This window comes from Oryzias latipes, chromosome 6 (assembly GCF_002234675.1).
Source record: "Oryzias latipes chromosome 6, ASM223467v1".
Classification (NCBI taxonomy): Eukaryota; Metazoa; Chordata; class Actinopteri; order Beloniformes; family Adrianichthyidae; genus Oryzias; species Oryzias latipes.
In genome coordinates, this window is record NC_019864.2 from 15819782 (window position 1) to 15834949 (window position 15168).

Below are 15168 nucleotides of genomic sequence, written 5' to 3' on the forward strand. Positions count from 1 at the left end.
ATCTTCTACGCTTGTTGGTGCAAATCTCTTTTTTGCATTGAGTGATGCTGGAGAAAATGTATTCATCAAAGTTTCCTGTAGACACAGCTGTTTGACAGCTGCTTCAATATGACCTTTCAATGACTGGCAACCATGACTGGCAATGGTGCTAATCCAGCTTTTGCTCATCATTGTTGACTGAACATGTTCAAAAGTAATGTAGACCCTTAACAAAAAGTTGTACAGCTGAAGTTTATTTTATGAAGTATACTTAGGTATAAGTGTAGATAGTGTACCATAGACCATGTACGTGTTGTATAGGAAGTATATTAACTGAATACTTCTTCAGACTAAATTGGAACACTTTGTTTACAGTAAATATAAATATGAAAGTAAACTTCAAAGTATTCTGCCTGACTTTTAGCATAGACTTTGTATACTTGCAGTACTTCTAGATTACTTTTTGCTAAGGGGAGCATGAACCTGAAGATGCTCACACTGACATCCATACATCAATGTTCATATTTGCCTCAAAAGCTGTCGAGTGTGTTTTAAATCACATTTTCTAAGCTCCCCCCCCCCCCCCCCCCCCCCCCCCATTAGCTGGACTGCAGCTTTGCATTAGCTGCACCTCTTGGTGGCACTGGGGAGCCGCTTGTGCAGCATCTGGCATGACGCCGGAAGTCGGAGCCACAAACCCTGGGAAAAGCATTGCTGTGGCCATATAAGGCTGGAATCCATCTGCTTCCCTCTTCTTCCCCAGCTCCCTTCCTCTGCCTTTCTCAGACCTGAGGGATATTTACAGAGAGAGTGCCTCAGCATAGCCCGCCCTGCCTTATTAGGAGCTCAACTTGTTGTCCGCTCTCCTTCCCTGCATGACAGTGGTCCATCTCTCTGCTCCCCAATGAGACAAACAGATGGATGACTTGGGTTGAGCGCACTCCAGACGCAGGAGCTGAAAATACACTAGGAATCTTTTTACCCAGATGTCTGAATGTCCTGGTTTCTGTTTGTCCAGCCACTGATGCATTGCCCGGCTGGGACAAGCGGCGCATTCAGCCAACATACTGTAAATGCATTTGCATAGCCCTAACCTCTTAGACTCATGGTGCGTTATCGCTGCAATGTTGCAGCTGTTGCCCCCCCCCCACAACTGATGAAGAACATCTGCAAACCGGAAAACCAAGTCATGGAAGACACTGTACAGGAAGGGAGACGGTAAGAAAAAAAACATACTACATCCCAACGAAACTTATAAATAGGATATAAAAGTTGAAAAGCGTCTACAAACACACTTTTTTTTTTATTAGGGTGTCGACATTCATTTAATATATTAGAAAACAAACATGGGAAGCAAGGCTACATGGAAATTGACTTCAAAAAGAGTATTACTCAAAACTAGCATTTATGTACACAACCATGCTTCTTCAGAAGAGGACTTGACCATGAAACCTATGAAAATAATCTTATGTAACATTTAAAACAATCCATAGCATGATAGGCCTTGACAGAACAGCAATTTCAACTTTTGAACTTCAGCTAAACGTCTGCCTCTTCTCAATCCCGGGAGGAGGAAGAGGAGGAGGAGGGTGAGAAGAAGCAGCTCGGAGCTGAAGCTGTCTGGAGGACGGGCAAAGCCTCACAGATCTTTTATTGCTTTGCGGAGAGTAAAGTGCTGTGGTCGAGTGACGTTTTTTTTATTTTTTTAAGAGCATGGAGTGGTCACAGAGTAAAAAATAATAGACGGGGAGGTAGGTGGGTTCAAACAATCGCATGTGGAGACAGAAAAAAAATACCCCCCCCCAAAACAACCCACTAGAAATAAGTAGAAGTTGCCCCGCTGTCAGGTTGAGGCCCTGACACGTGCCTCAGGGTTTCAGAACACAACAAACTTTCAAATTTAAGTGGGGAAACTTGAACGTGTGACGTGTTCACTAAAAGAATAAATACATAGTGGGAGCTTCTTATGATCCAAGCCATCTTGTGTGCTCAGTGGAAGGTGCATCAAGGAATAATCGATGCACAGAAAGGACTGTGTGCGCATATGTGTCCCCCTGATGCACGGTGGCGTCCGATGTTCTGGGAGTCACAGGTCCTCCTGTGGCAGCGGAGCGTTAAGGCACACTAAAGACACTTCAGCTCTCAAAAAAAAAAAAAAAAAACACATCGAGCTGTCGTGATCATGTGTGCAAGATCTTCTCCTGATTCCCCAACCCTTTCTCACTCTTTGGCACTGAGAGGAATGTGTGGAAGGAGGGACAGACAGATGATGTGGAGGGTGGGGTGGGGGGTGTTCCCTGGAGATCAGGTCTCTTTCACTCTATTTGGAGAGTTTGCTGATGACACGGATCAGTGCTCCATTTTCGTCTTTGAGCCGCTGGTTGTCTGCTTTCAGGTCAACCAGAGCCTGTAGGAAAGAAAAGATTAAAAAAGAAACAAATAAAAATGATTAAACAGACACATATCTTTGCAGCTTTGAAGCAAAAATTGTTTAAGGAGGCAAAATATAATGTAGCACTTTCCTTCCTCCAGATGTGTTGTAAAATAAAAGGTATGTGATTTAGTGCTTGAATGAAATTGTTTGAATGTATCAAAAATAAATGTCACACAGAGAAAGAAAAATACCAAAAATGTAGGAACTGAATGTTAACCTGAACGACAGACACCAATGCCTCAGGATGGGCCTCTTTACACTAATGTCCAAATGACCCAAGTACACAAACCCCATCAAAATAAAAGCCACAAAATGAAGTTGGGCAAACAGATGAGAGCTGAAGGCCTCTTGTTTTGGATGTATTTTACTTTAACAACAGCGGTTATGAATCTTCAGACAGGAGACAAAAGAGAAGCCTTCCACTTCCAAAAAAAGAAAGCTACATTTAATAGACAGTACTTCTTTTTTGCACCATGAGTGTGGGAAGGGGAGAGGACGATGACACCTGTGCGATGTACAATGTCATGATGTATTTTACTTTAACAACAGCGGTTATGAATCTTCAGACAGGAGACAAAAGAGAAGCCTTCCACTTCCAAAAAAAGAAAGCTACATTTAATAGACAGTACTTCTTTTTTGCACCATGAGTGTGGGAAGGGGAGAGGACGATGACACCTGTGCGATGTACAATGTCATGCTTGTCACATTAAAAGCTCCGGGTTCATCTTGTCACGTCTCTGTTCCTCCTTCATCATAGCGATGCTACTGTACAGTAATCATCAGCCGTCCGTGAAACCTTTGTGTGACGTCAATCCTGTCCGCGGCGTTAAAAAAGGTTCGACCAATGTTCTAATGAACTCCTGCCGCTCTGCAGAAGCTATGTCCAAGAAATCGACACAGGTTTTTGGGATTTTAGCTAAAAATGTCACAATCATAATAAAAGACCCCTGAGAAAGATTTTACAATAGATAAAAGGACTGGGGTGGGTCTTAAAGGGGAAATTTATATTAAAAAAAAACTGTTTTCAAACAGGATACATCATTTAAAAAAAAGCAAACACAAGAACAAGATGACAGATATAAATAATCAGTTAGAAAATATGAAGCATACTTCAAAAACTATTTAGTCACATTGTGTAAATGGAAGGATCAAGAGAAAAATATAAACAATCAGAGCAGTGATATCTCATGTGTTTAGGGAAAACTCACTGTGGGTGAAGGGCGGGTAGAACGTACACCAACATGAAGCGAAAGCAAATTAACCTACGAGCTATGACGCCAAACCTTTTCACGCCATCTTTGCTCGCAGACGGCTCTCTGAACCGAGTCCTCACCACGCGGCTGGACCGCTCAAGCTCAAACCAAGCTGCTCAAGCACAATCATGCAGAGAGTGTCTCTGGCCTTGATGAGAGCCTCACCTTTAACTCCTCCTCCAGCTCTGCCAAGCGCCGTTCCAACACCCTCCGGTCCTGATGCCAGCCAAACGTGTGGCGGGGCAGCGTGTGGGGGGAGGGGGATGTGACGTCAAGAAAAAGGAGCACAAACGTTGAGTGAAAACAAGTGAGGGAGTGATTTAAGTGAGTGAGAGGACAACATAACAAAACAGCAGAGGTAGCAGTGGTGAGGCAGAGGAAGCTGCAAAAAACAAAATAAAACCAGCACCCACAGCAGAGACACTCTACCTTCCTCTCCAGCTCCAGCAGGGACGAACAGTCACTGAGGCGCTCCTGTCTCTGTGGGAGACAACGAACCGTCAGCATCATCCCCAAAGAACAGTTAAACCCGTGGGTTGTTCGGCCCTCACCTGCGTGGCCTTATCCAGGTCCAACCTAGTCTGGCTGATGATCCTCTGAGTGTCCTGCAGCTGGGACTGGAGCTGGCTATTTTCTCTGGACACCTCCTCAAAAAGCTGACACAAACAGAAAGACGACTGCTTGAGAAAAAAGAAGCCACTAAATCATGTTTTGGGCCCAGCCACAGACTGGCGACCTGTCAAGAGTGTTCCCCGCCTTTGCCCAACAGTAGCTGGGATAGGCTCCAGCAACCTTGTGACCCCAAAAAGAGATTCAGCAGGTTCTGAAGATGGATGATTTGTGTTGTGCTTTCAGGGTTTCAGCTGGTGTGCTACATGTGAGCAGACAAGATGACCTCTCCTAAGATTTTCATAGATTTGAGCCCATTTGAAAAACAACACAGAATTTACGTCAGTATTTCAAATATTGATAAATACAGTCTGCTAGCAATTTGAAATTAGTCACTATTAAAAAAATAGCTTTGATACAGATTTCCTAAAGAGTTTCCTTCAAAATATTAGGTTTTAATCTGAAACACTTTTTTTGTTTGTTTGTTTGACTACATTTGATTCCATAAGCAGAAAACTAAACCAGTGCTCTCATTTGTCATCGTCTCAGACTGCAGCTAGTCAGATTAGTCTAATCAGATCGGCTGCTCAGAATCGGAGACTGAAAGCCATTTGTTTACGGTTCCTCTTGAACTGTAACTAAATGGAGAAAACCCGCATTTGCTTCACAGTAAATATCAGCCTATTGCAAGGCGTCATAACAAAACAGGTTTTTCCTCCTTTGTCTTCGTGGAGCAGCCAAGACAGAAAGCTAAGACAAACAGCTTCAAACAGCCGAGTTTGCGTTTCTTTAAAAATAAGTATGGATGTGTAGTCTGAGCCCTGTAAACAACACGCAAAGTCTTATAGTCAAGGGGAGGGGCTTGTGTTAGCAAACACTCATGGAAATTTTGGTTTTGCATGCCGTTAAGTCTGGAAAAAATAGCTAGAATGTGAAAGTTAATTGACCAATAATGACACCGCATTTAGAACCCAGCTGAGCAACGGAGGACGAATGCCGAGAGCAGTTATCAGCTCTCTGCTGACCTTCTTGAAATCTTTTCCCTCCGATCCTCCTCCCTGGGTGCGGTCGTTGTAAGACGTTTCCAGCCTGAGTGGATGAAGGGAGCAGAGGTCAGCGGAGCTGCTATCATGCTGCATGTGCTGGCAAACAGGATGATCAAACGGGTCAAAGATCGGGTTCAAACAGTACCTGGAACTTGTGTGTCCGCCTTTCTGTAATCAGAAGAAAAGCAAACGTTTAAAGCTGCTCTCTCTAGATTTGCTCCTCAGAGAACACGGACGAGTGCCAACAAACCTGTGGATCCAGCCCACTCCCTGAGAACTCTTCCTCTCCACTCGGCTCATTGTCTTCACTCTGCGAATGACAGAAGCCTTCAGACTGTTCTGCGGTGCGGCTGTGTTTTCAGGCGAAGAGAACCTGCAGCGGTTACCTCCCCGGTCCTATGCGCCTTCCTCCTGGCCCGAGCCTGCCTCCTCTCTCTGCGCTCTCTGGCCCATTGCTCCATCTCACTCTCTGCTGTGCTGGCCTCAACATCTGCAGCAAACCCAAGCCGTGCTCTTTCAGTTCGTTCTCAGAGGACACTCTGAACTGCGGTGTTTTGAAAGACACGGTGGCGAGTACCTCTCCTGTCAGATGTCTGAGGCCGTGGCGTGCCGGCAGGTTGAGTGAGACCCAGCAGGTCTGACTTCTGCAGGCTGGCGATGCGAGACCTCCAGCTCACTTCCTGTTAAAACAACCATCACCCCCCCCCATAATGCTGTGATATCACAAGGCAAAAATGCAGCAATGCCAGTGAACCTGGTGTTTGGCTCTCACCCCCTCATCTCCCTTCTTCTGTTTGGCTTCCTTCTCTTTCTCCTTCTCCTCTTCCTCCTTTTCTCGTCCCTTGTTGTCTGTCTTCATGGTCTTAATGGTCTTCTCTGCTTCCTGGAGATCTGTGAGTGTAACCCCCTTTATGTGAAAGACAAAAGTCAGATGCAAAAGGCCCCACACAGCTGGTTGGAGAGCGGTCAACATCTGAGCAGGAGAATGCGTGCCTGAGTGGAACGGCGGGACTGCCGCGCATGTCGGGAGCGAGCTTTCCTCTGCGCCTCAGCCTCCTCGTCCCGCACTGGTGTCAGATACGACCTGCAAAAATTAAATAAACCCTTTCAGCTCTAAAGCAGGACCCCTTTACTACACTCTGTTGTTTTTTTTTTTAACTGACTTGCGCCTCTGCTTGGTTTCCTGCTCTCCTGTAGTCGTGCTCTGGGAATTTGAAGTGTTGATTAATGTAGAATCCTTCTTTTCCGTCTGTTCTAGAGGAACCCTTGAGGAAGATAAAAAAAAAAAACAACGTTTACATCTTTCATATAAAAAGGCAATTTTTGGGGGCAAAACACAAACCAAGTACCTCTGAGCTAAGACACTGTTGAGGCGGCCGAGCCCAGCAGAGCTCGTTCCTGTACACGCAGAGGTCACACCCGCATCATCCAGTCTTTTTCCATAAGATGAACTGGTGATAAGAAAAGCACCGATTGCAATATTACAGACGCACACAAATGAGTTTTTTTTAACTACACAAACAACAAAAAGACAAACTGTGGAGCAAATGCCGGACAGGAAGTGAGCGCTGTGACTGACCTGTGAAGCAGAGAAGGGGTGGAACTAGTGAGCTCATTCCCTGACTGAGAGTGAAGGCGTCTGGTGTAAGAGGAGCTACGGCTTAACCAGCTGAGAGAGACACAAAAGGCCAGATGCAAAGACCCGAATCTGCTCTGTGAGGTGCAAAACACAGAAGAGCCAGTGCCTACCTGTTGTCGGAGTTGCTATCGGGAATACTGAACAGCCTCCGTGTGGGTATGGGTGGCACTCGGGCGAGCCGCGGCTCCTGGAAACAAATGGGGCGGGACAGCCTTTGGCTCTTCTGTTCCAGCTGTAAAATGACTTGTTGGTGCATCTTCTGTCCAACTGTACCTTGGTGTCAGCCTCCGAGCTGAGGCGGGGGCTGGAGGCGGAGCGGCTCATTCCCAGCACGGACTCTGTGGGTCTGCTCGGGTCCTGGCTGGAATCTGAGAGTCCAGCTGAGCCCAGAGTCACAGAGCTGCCCGCCTTCCTCAGAGAAGTCCTCCATGAGCCTGGTGCTTCGGTGGTTGGAGGCTTGCTCAGTTCCTGCAACGAAACATGATTTAAGCCACGGTTGTAATAATCTGCATCTCTGTCATTGATATAGAAAAAAAAACAGAGATTTGGTGTTTTTCATCGGACAACCTTTTTGGGCTGACTTGCAGTGGCACTCGCTGACATGGAGGTAGAAAGCAGGCTGCTGGCGTTTCGTTTGTTGTTCAAGTTGTTTATGATTTCTCTGTTTTTGGCTTTTTCTGTAGCAGCACAGAACACGCTCCTTATAAGAAAACCGCAAACATTTAACGACGATTTCAAATGGACACAGTCGCCGCCTCACCCGACTCCCCATCGCTCTCCGACTCGCTCTCCTCCTCCGAGCTGGAGCTGCTGGAAGCTTTCGCCTGGTTCTGTCCCGCCTGGCCGTCGTCCTCCTCTTCCTCAGCTGGCGTGCTCTGGAGGGAGGGGGGCGGGTGCTTCTCCCGCTCGTGCAGGCCGATCTTCTCCTTGCTGCTCATACGAGAGATAGAGGTCCTGGAAGGGGTGGGGCCAAGGTGGGGTGGAACAACAGGTGGCATGCCGGGGAGCATCAGTGAGGGCAACCATTGCATGTGCAGCCAATTAGAGCGAGCATGCACCAATCAGCAGCAGCAGGTGAAACAGTGGGTCACAGTTTGTGGTGGCATGTGCGGCTTCTCACTCACATTAACAGATTATTGTATAAAACTCGTCAAAACGCCACTGTTTCTTTTCCCTATTTTGGTTTATATTTGCAATAGTCTGTGAGAAAATGACAGGAACTTGTTGAGTGTCGCACTAAACACAGCTCAGGTGGTTTTAATTTGACATAAAAAGGACATTATTTTAGTCAAAAGAACAATATTTTTCCCAAAATTCTACACACTTTTTTGCTTGATATTTTCTACAATTTTTTAATTCTCTAATTCCAGGGGACAGAATCATTTGACGGGCAATGCTACCAGCAGCTGATCTTTTTAAAATATCTTTTATTTTAATTTTTTTTAGATTAAATTACAAGGTTTACAATCTAAAAACAATAAGCATTTAAATTTTTTTTACAGGAGTACTGTAAATATAAATCACAATGTTGGCCAAATAGAAGAAGGGACTTAATATTTCAGATGAATTTGGACTCATCAAAACAACTTTTAATCCCCGTTTTCTCAACAAACTATACGTCATTAACATTCATCAGTGTATCTTCTTAGCTGTCTTCTAGCCAGTAACTGCCCTGCAGCGTGTCTCAGAGTGTTGATACAGGCGTTAAAAACTTGCGAGACAAATATAAAGTTTCGATGAACTAAAAACGCAGGACTTGAATCATTTCTGCAGCTAGTTCCCTTGCCCCGCCCTCGTAATTCCTGACCAATAAGTGAAGAGATCTGTAGTCATGTGGTTTTGTTTATAAGCTTTAGTCTGGAACAGGAAAGTCCACTTTGAAGGCAGTCTGAATAAGGCAAGGATCAGAACCGGATCTGGACCAAATTAAGCGGACTGGGTCCAGACCAAATTGTTTTCCCAGTCAGAATACATCCCATGTTACTAAAACTAATAAAGCTGCACAAATTCCTGTAAAATTTTGTGAGCAGATTTATCTTTAACTTATTTATTTCTACTTTAATTCATATTTCAACACCTCGGGTCTCTTACATGCAACATTAAATTATGAAACAATTGGAATTTATAAAGTTTTTAGAAGCTTAAATATGGTGCATTAAAAGCCCTTGTGCAGATTTCAGCGTCATCGTCTTAGCCAACATCTGAGCTGAAACGGATTGATTCGTTCCTCATTGTGACACTGAGACTGGGACTTTGGCCGCGTCAATCTGGTTCAACAAAGGTGGACAAAAGGGGAAACGGTTCAAAGGAATGCTGGGGCTGTTAACGTCACACCTGCATGCAGACAACTGGAACAGGGGTTAATGGGATTCTGTGGAGGATGAGCACAGCGTGCACCCACACAAACACACTGGCACTGACCTGCGGGCGCGAACTGGTACCATGGAGATCTGCGGACTGGTCTCAATAACAGGAGCCTGTTTCTCTTTCTCGCTGCGTAACTGAAGGGGAATATAAACAGACATAAACACTGAGAACATTGGCTTCTGCGGCGCCGTAAATCATATCAGGTTTATCTAACCGGGTTAGGTAGTCGGGGAGGCCGTGTGAAGGCAGACTCACTGCGTTCTGTTTCTTCTGCAGCTCCTCCAGGGTGTCCACCAGGTTTTCATCCGCGACATCCAGAGGGGTCTGCCCCTACAAGGACATCAGCGAGGCCTTATCAGTTTGGATACAGGCTGCAGATTCAGAGATGGACCTGGTGTCAAGGCAGGGTTTTCTTGGCCTCACCACATTGTTGAGTGCTCCCATATCACACATGCTGTCAGCGAGCAGGCTGCACACCTCCTCCTGTCCCCAGTGAGCTGCTGCATGTAGGGGCGTCCACCCATCCGTGTCCCTGCTGTCCACATCCACCCCACACTGCAAAAGAACCCTGGAGGCGGGGGAGCCAACAGGTGGAGGAAGACAAGAAGGAAGAGGCTTTGGTAGGACGCCATTGGAGGGAAAAACGGCACAAAAGCGGCACAAGTCTGCGCTCATGCTCACTTGATGACTTCAATGTAGCCTTTGGCAGCGGCGACGTGCAGAGCCGTGGCCTTGGTGTTTGGGTGAGGAGTCAAGGTACCACCTCCTTCCAGCACCGCCATGGCATCCTGAAGCATGACCCTCTCCTCCTCTTTTCGGGCCTTGTCCACGTCGATTCCTGTGATGCAAACAAGGGGAAAAATTGAAAAAAATATATATCGCTTACCCTTAACAAACCCAAGAACAGTAGATATTATCAAAACATTTTACCAAAAACAAAACAATCACTATTTTTTGCTATGGAAATCATTTAAAAAAAGAAGAAATTGTAATGCTTGATGATTTGACAAGTCCTTCAAAGTAAAATCCAAAAAAAAACAACAACACCTGCATCTAAAACCACGATAAAAAGTTTGGATTTGTTACATTTTGTGTAAATGAAGATTTAAAAACGAAATAAAAAAGAAAAGATTTCAAGTTCTCCTGTTTGTCATTCATCAGACAAATCCTGATGTTAAAAACAAAACAGGGATTTAATGCTACATATGTTACAAACTAAAACATTTTAGGCCCATTAAAAAACATATTTCTTTGGTTCCTCCTTTTCTGCTCTTTGAGCACAATCGTTTACACAAATGCTAATTTGCTAGATGCTACTCCATCCTATAGTACATTGGGACACGCAGACATGACTATTAGCATCAGAATGGAGAAAGGAAAGTGACATTTAAGCCAAATTCTACTTGTACTGTTGTGTAGCAGACTGATCAGACACTATTTAATCATTGGAGTTTAGAAGTCAAATATACTTTTAACATTGAGCATCAAAAAATGAAACTGATGCAGATCCAGAATTGTTTTTCTACATAATAAACAAATGGATCGATTATTTTTGCATTTCCTCAAAATCCAGGGCAAAATCCCACCTTGCTTCTTGATCTCGGCTTTAAGAAGCCTCTCCATGGCATCTTCTGTGGCCACATCCAGAGGAAGCTCTCCTTCGCTGTTTATGGCTCCCACATTGGCTCCCTGTTCTATCAGGTACCTTTCAAATAGAGAGATTCAGTCCTCATTCAAGCCACCGCCAAACAAAAAAAAAAAAACATGCAGATGCAGCACAGCTGTCAGCGCCGATCTTCAGGCCTGCTGCGCACGCTCAGCGCCACAGAAATAACCCTAGCGTGGCATGTGACGGAGCGCCGCCTGTCAGCACTCACCTGGCGATCTGGATGAAGCCGCAGGAGGACGCGGCGTGCAGAGGAGTCCAGCCCTCGTTGTCCCCTCTGTTGATGTCGCTCCCGCTCTCCACCAGGAACTGCACCATCTCCGCATTTTCATCAATGCAGGCCTGAGACGAAGACAGACGGATCCATGCGGGGTTATTCTGACATGTTGATGTGTGGAAAACGCACACCCTCACAAACAGACATTTCCATCCGAACGAGGGCCGTTTTATTGGAAAGTCTTGCAGGAAAAGTGGATGGAGGCAGCCGGCCTGAAACAATGACCACTGTGTTTGCTCGCTGTAATGACTTTCTGCTAAGTGGACTGCTGAAAGCCCTCAAGTGCTTTCCAAAACAGTCATTTTGTGGCGGGAGGGAAACACTGAATCCATTTAGCAGCGTTTTGCTGTGGGGGAGCTCTCCTGAAGATCTCAGCATGATCCAAGTCAAGTCCCAAGATAACTTGCATGAGGCCCTCGTGAGATTTTAGTCCAAAATGCTGCTTTAATTCAACCTACGATGGATGAAAGGACAAACAGCAGACAACAAGATTTCTATGAACCGTTTAAGATGTTGTCTTCTGCAAAAAACAGTCAGGTTTTAGATTTTACTTTAGACTCATTATTTGAGATAGCAAAAAAGCTGCAGGCCAACCAAACTCCAGCGTGTCCAAAAAATGTCCAAATAAATCAAGTTTGAGTGAAATGTTCTTATTTATGGTGTTTATTGCTGCTAAAATGAAATTCAATGATGTCAGTCCTTCTGAAAACATAACGGTCGGGTTAGGCGACCTTTATGATGATGCCACATCACGGTTCATCACGAGCTTGTCCTGCTTTATAGTCAAATACTATAAAGCAGGACATGCTGCAGGTTTAAAAAAAAAAAAAAAAAGCAGATAACAAATGACACAACAAAGATAATTGGTTGGACTAGGTTTAACTGAACCGGATTTAAACAGCTGCAGCACTGAATGTATGACATGAATCCAAGCGTTGACGCTCTGCATGCAGACACCATCACCGCTCCTCCTACCGGGTCTAAAACCGCGACTTTGTGTTCCAGCTGTTTGCTGTAAATAATAGTTCTTAAGGTGGAATTCCGTCTGCCGTTTTGCTGACCTGTTGAAACAGCTGATCCCACGTGAAAACCTCTTATCAGCCGCTTCACGGCTGCAGAGAAGCCGGTCGTTGAGGTGTCAAACTCCAACAGGCAAACAACAGGGACGCTGAATCTCATTTAACGCCATCTGTATTTATTATTTTAAATCAGAGCAAAAAAACAAAACCTCCAAAAATGAAAAATCAACGATTAGTTTTACCCTCAAAATGAAAACTTACAGTCAAACTGCATTTTAAATGAAGCTGCATGGATGTTGTAATCCCCCTACATGCATGTGTGCAGCAGTTAGCAGCACTACTACAGTCATGAAGATGCTTCTAGATGCTTGTTGTACATTTATTCAGCGCAGCGTTGTCTTTTTTCCAAACAGATGTGAACATATTTGTATTTATGAGGCTGCAGCTGAAAGTTTTTCCAAAACGACGTTCCTTGTGGCATCATCTGCTCAAATGTTGACCTCCTGGGGTCACCATACCAAAAGTCAAGGAGGGGGGCGGGGTCGTTAGGATTCATAGTGAGTGATGGATGTCTGCACCAAATTTTACAGCGATCCATCGCACAACCGCCATTTCTTTAGAAACCACAAATATCACGCTGATGGTGAACCACCAAAGGCTCTCGCATCCACCCTCAGGGTGATCCGCGGATGTTTGGACAAAATTTCATAGCAATCCATCATGAAGGTTGCATGTGACAGTGAGAGTTTACGGCGGTGTAAACGGTGTATTTTCATTCATTACTGAAATCAGGAGCTTCCTCCCTGCGACTCGCTGATGGGATGATTGGTACCAAAGCCGCAAATGATAGAGGAGAAGCGGTTCCAACAGCTGCTCGCCGTGACGTTGCAGCCCCGAGCGTCGGCGCAGAACCTCGCCCGTCGGGCACGACTTAAGCCGCCTAAGAGGCTTTGATTTGGGGCTAAATCAACTAATCACAAAGCCGAAACGAGCCTCCTCAGCTCCTCTCCATGTGAGATAATTAGTCAGACAGCATGGTGGAGAAAACAAAGATGGTGGACGATGTGAGAGCTACAGATGATCGGTTGGAACGGGAGGAAAAAAAAGGATGGAAGGGGGTCCTCCAAGTCCAATGAATGAATGAACAGTGGGCTACTCTTGCCCCCCAGTTGGCTACGAAGGAGCACACACAGCCTCCTCGCAGCCTCCTTTGGCTGGGTCATCAAGTGAGTCATTGTGGAAATCGCCTTTGACAGCGACAGCTTGTGCCGTTTGAGGAATGTTTTCCATTTCCTCATCTGAAATCCCTCAAGTCCCCTCCATGGGGAACTAGGAAAGGAAAGGAGTTTAAAATAAAAAAAGTAAGAGGAAGAAGAGGGAGGAAGAGGAGGGTGCTGGGGAGAAGACAGAAAAGGCTTTGGATGAAGAGGGTGGAAAGTTTGTGGAGTGCGGGCCTATATTTAAATCAAGTCGCCGGGCAACAGATGAGCAACAGGGGAGGAGAGGACGGAGGGCAGGATGGGGGGGACCACACCGATCCTAAACATGGCTGTTTACACAAACCAGCAGAAACTTTTTACATCAGCAAAGGGAAAAAGCAGACCTGACCTGCTTCTTCTTCTTCTTTTTTTTTTTTCATTCTTAAAAGTGTGATCTGGTCTTGTGGAAGAACGGACAGGCGGTGAAGGAGGAAGTGCTGCATGACAGACAGAGGGCTGCTGTGACAGTGATGATGTCCAGACCTGAGTGTCATGACTGAGGAGGCAGGAGCTGCTCTGCAGAGGCTCGCGCTCCGGAGGGCACAGCAACGCAGCACGACACGATCAAATGATTGCTCCTTAAGATTGCATTAAAAGGGTCTGATTTGCAGGAAAGGGGGTGGGGGGCTTTCTGTCACAGGCTTACATGACAACAGAGCAGATAAGGCGGCTATCCCGAGCTAAAAAAAAAAAAAGTGGACCAAGTTTTCCCCCTTTTACGCAGGCCAGAAATCCGGCCTGGATCTACTTTTCAAGAATACATCCAGAAACGATGAGTTCACTTTGGAAGCCGCTAGTGGTAAATGCTATGGAAGTGTTAGCCGGGTTTAGGAGGGTTTAGTGCGTTTTACCTAACGGGATTGGACGGTGACTCCTGGCTGCGAGGATCATGAACGGATCAACGCCGCCGTTCGATAGGTGGGCGACGTTTGTCCGCGCGGCGGAGGCAAGCGAACAAAAAGTCTGCTTCAAACACACAGAAAGTTCAAACCCCCCCACCTGATGAAGCGCTGTCAGTCCGTCTACGTTGGCGTGGTTGATGTCAGCTCCCTGTCGGAGCAGCGCCGCCACCTCCTCCCGGTCTCCGGCGGAGCAGGCGGCCATAAACACAGCTCCCTGTGCGAACTGTACTTTCGCCCGCCGCGTCCCGGAACCCCCCGACATTTCCCGGCCCTCCGACACCGTCTGGTCCGTCTCCGAGCCCAGCCACCGCTGCAACTGATCCTGCCGTCGCTGCTTGGCAGCTTCGGACCGGGAATGGTCAGTGGCCGCCATCTTCCCTGGTCTGTCCCGGACAGATTCAGCTCATGGTACGAGGACGAGAGCGGGGCTGGGAATGAGCATCCCTGGGCTGCGCCCCCTGGTGGAAAGACTTGGGAAAAGAAGACGTAACTTCTGCTAAACGTCCCAGAGTGGTCGTCACACGGTGCCTTCAGGTGCGGCTCGGAAATTTTAATGTTGAACCTTTAGATAATAACGTGTTTGTTTTAAGCAACCAGAACCGAACACAGACAATGTGTCTGACTTTCATAAGCAAGGGTAAGGCAAATTATTTTGCTTATCTTTCTGAGCATCACATTTATTGCACTAGAGCAAATGCAAACTTAACTGTACAAGGTG

At 46.0% G+C, this 15168-nt stretch overlaps 1 protein-coding gene across 4 annotated transcripts; it reads right to left on the minus strand.

Moving 5' to 3' along the window:
* Window positions 1-1263: 1263 nt before the first annotated feature.
* LOC101168365 (protein phosphatase 1 regulatory subunit 12A) lies at window positions 1264-14911 on the minus strand. Of its 4 annotated transcripts, none has more exons than XM_020703997.2 (25): window positions 14548-14911; window positions 11205-11335; window positions 10914-11032; window positions 10009-10165; window positions 9751-9895; window positions 9583-9657; window positions 9382-9461; window positions 7721-7890; window positions 7528-7637; window positions 7234-7428; window positions 7071-7147; window positions 6901-6990; window positions 6671-6772; window positions 6485-6586; window positions 6315-6405; window positions 6094-6228; window positions 5899-6001; window positions 5708-5811; window positions 5572-5631; window positions 5467-5489; window positions 5301-5364; window positions 4218-4322; window positions 4096-4146; window positions 3832-3882; window positions 1264-2386 (listed from the first exon to the last, which is right to left on the minus strand). In XM_020703997.2, the coding sequence occupies exons 1-25, from the start codon at window positions 14821-14823 to the stop codon at window positions 2300-2302; spliced, it is 2703 nt and encodes a 900-aa protein (XP_020559656.2). In that variant the 5' UTR covers window positions 14824-14911; the 3' UTR covers window positions 1264-2299. The 4 variants fall into 4 exon arrangements, with proteins under 4 accessions (XP_020559656.2, XP_011474352.2, XP_020559658.2 ...); XM_011476050.3 differs by having other exon boundaries at window positions 7721-7914; XM_020703999.2 differs by lacking the exon at window positions 6901-6990 and having other exon boundaries at window positions 7721-7914.
* Window positions 14912-15168: the final 257 nt, after the last annotated feature.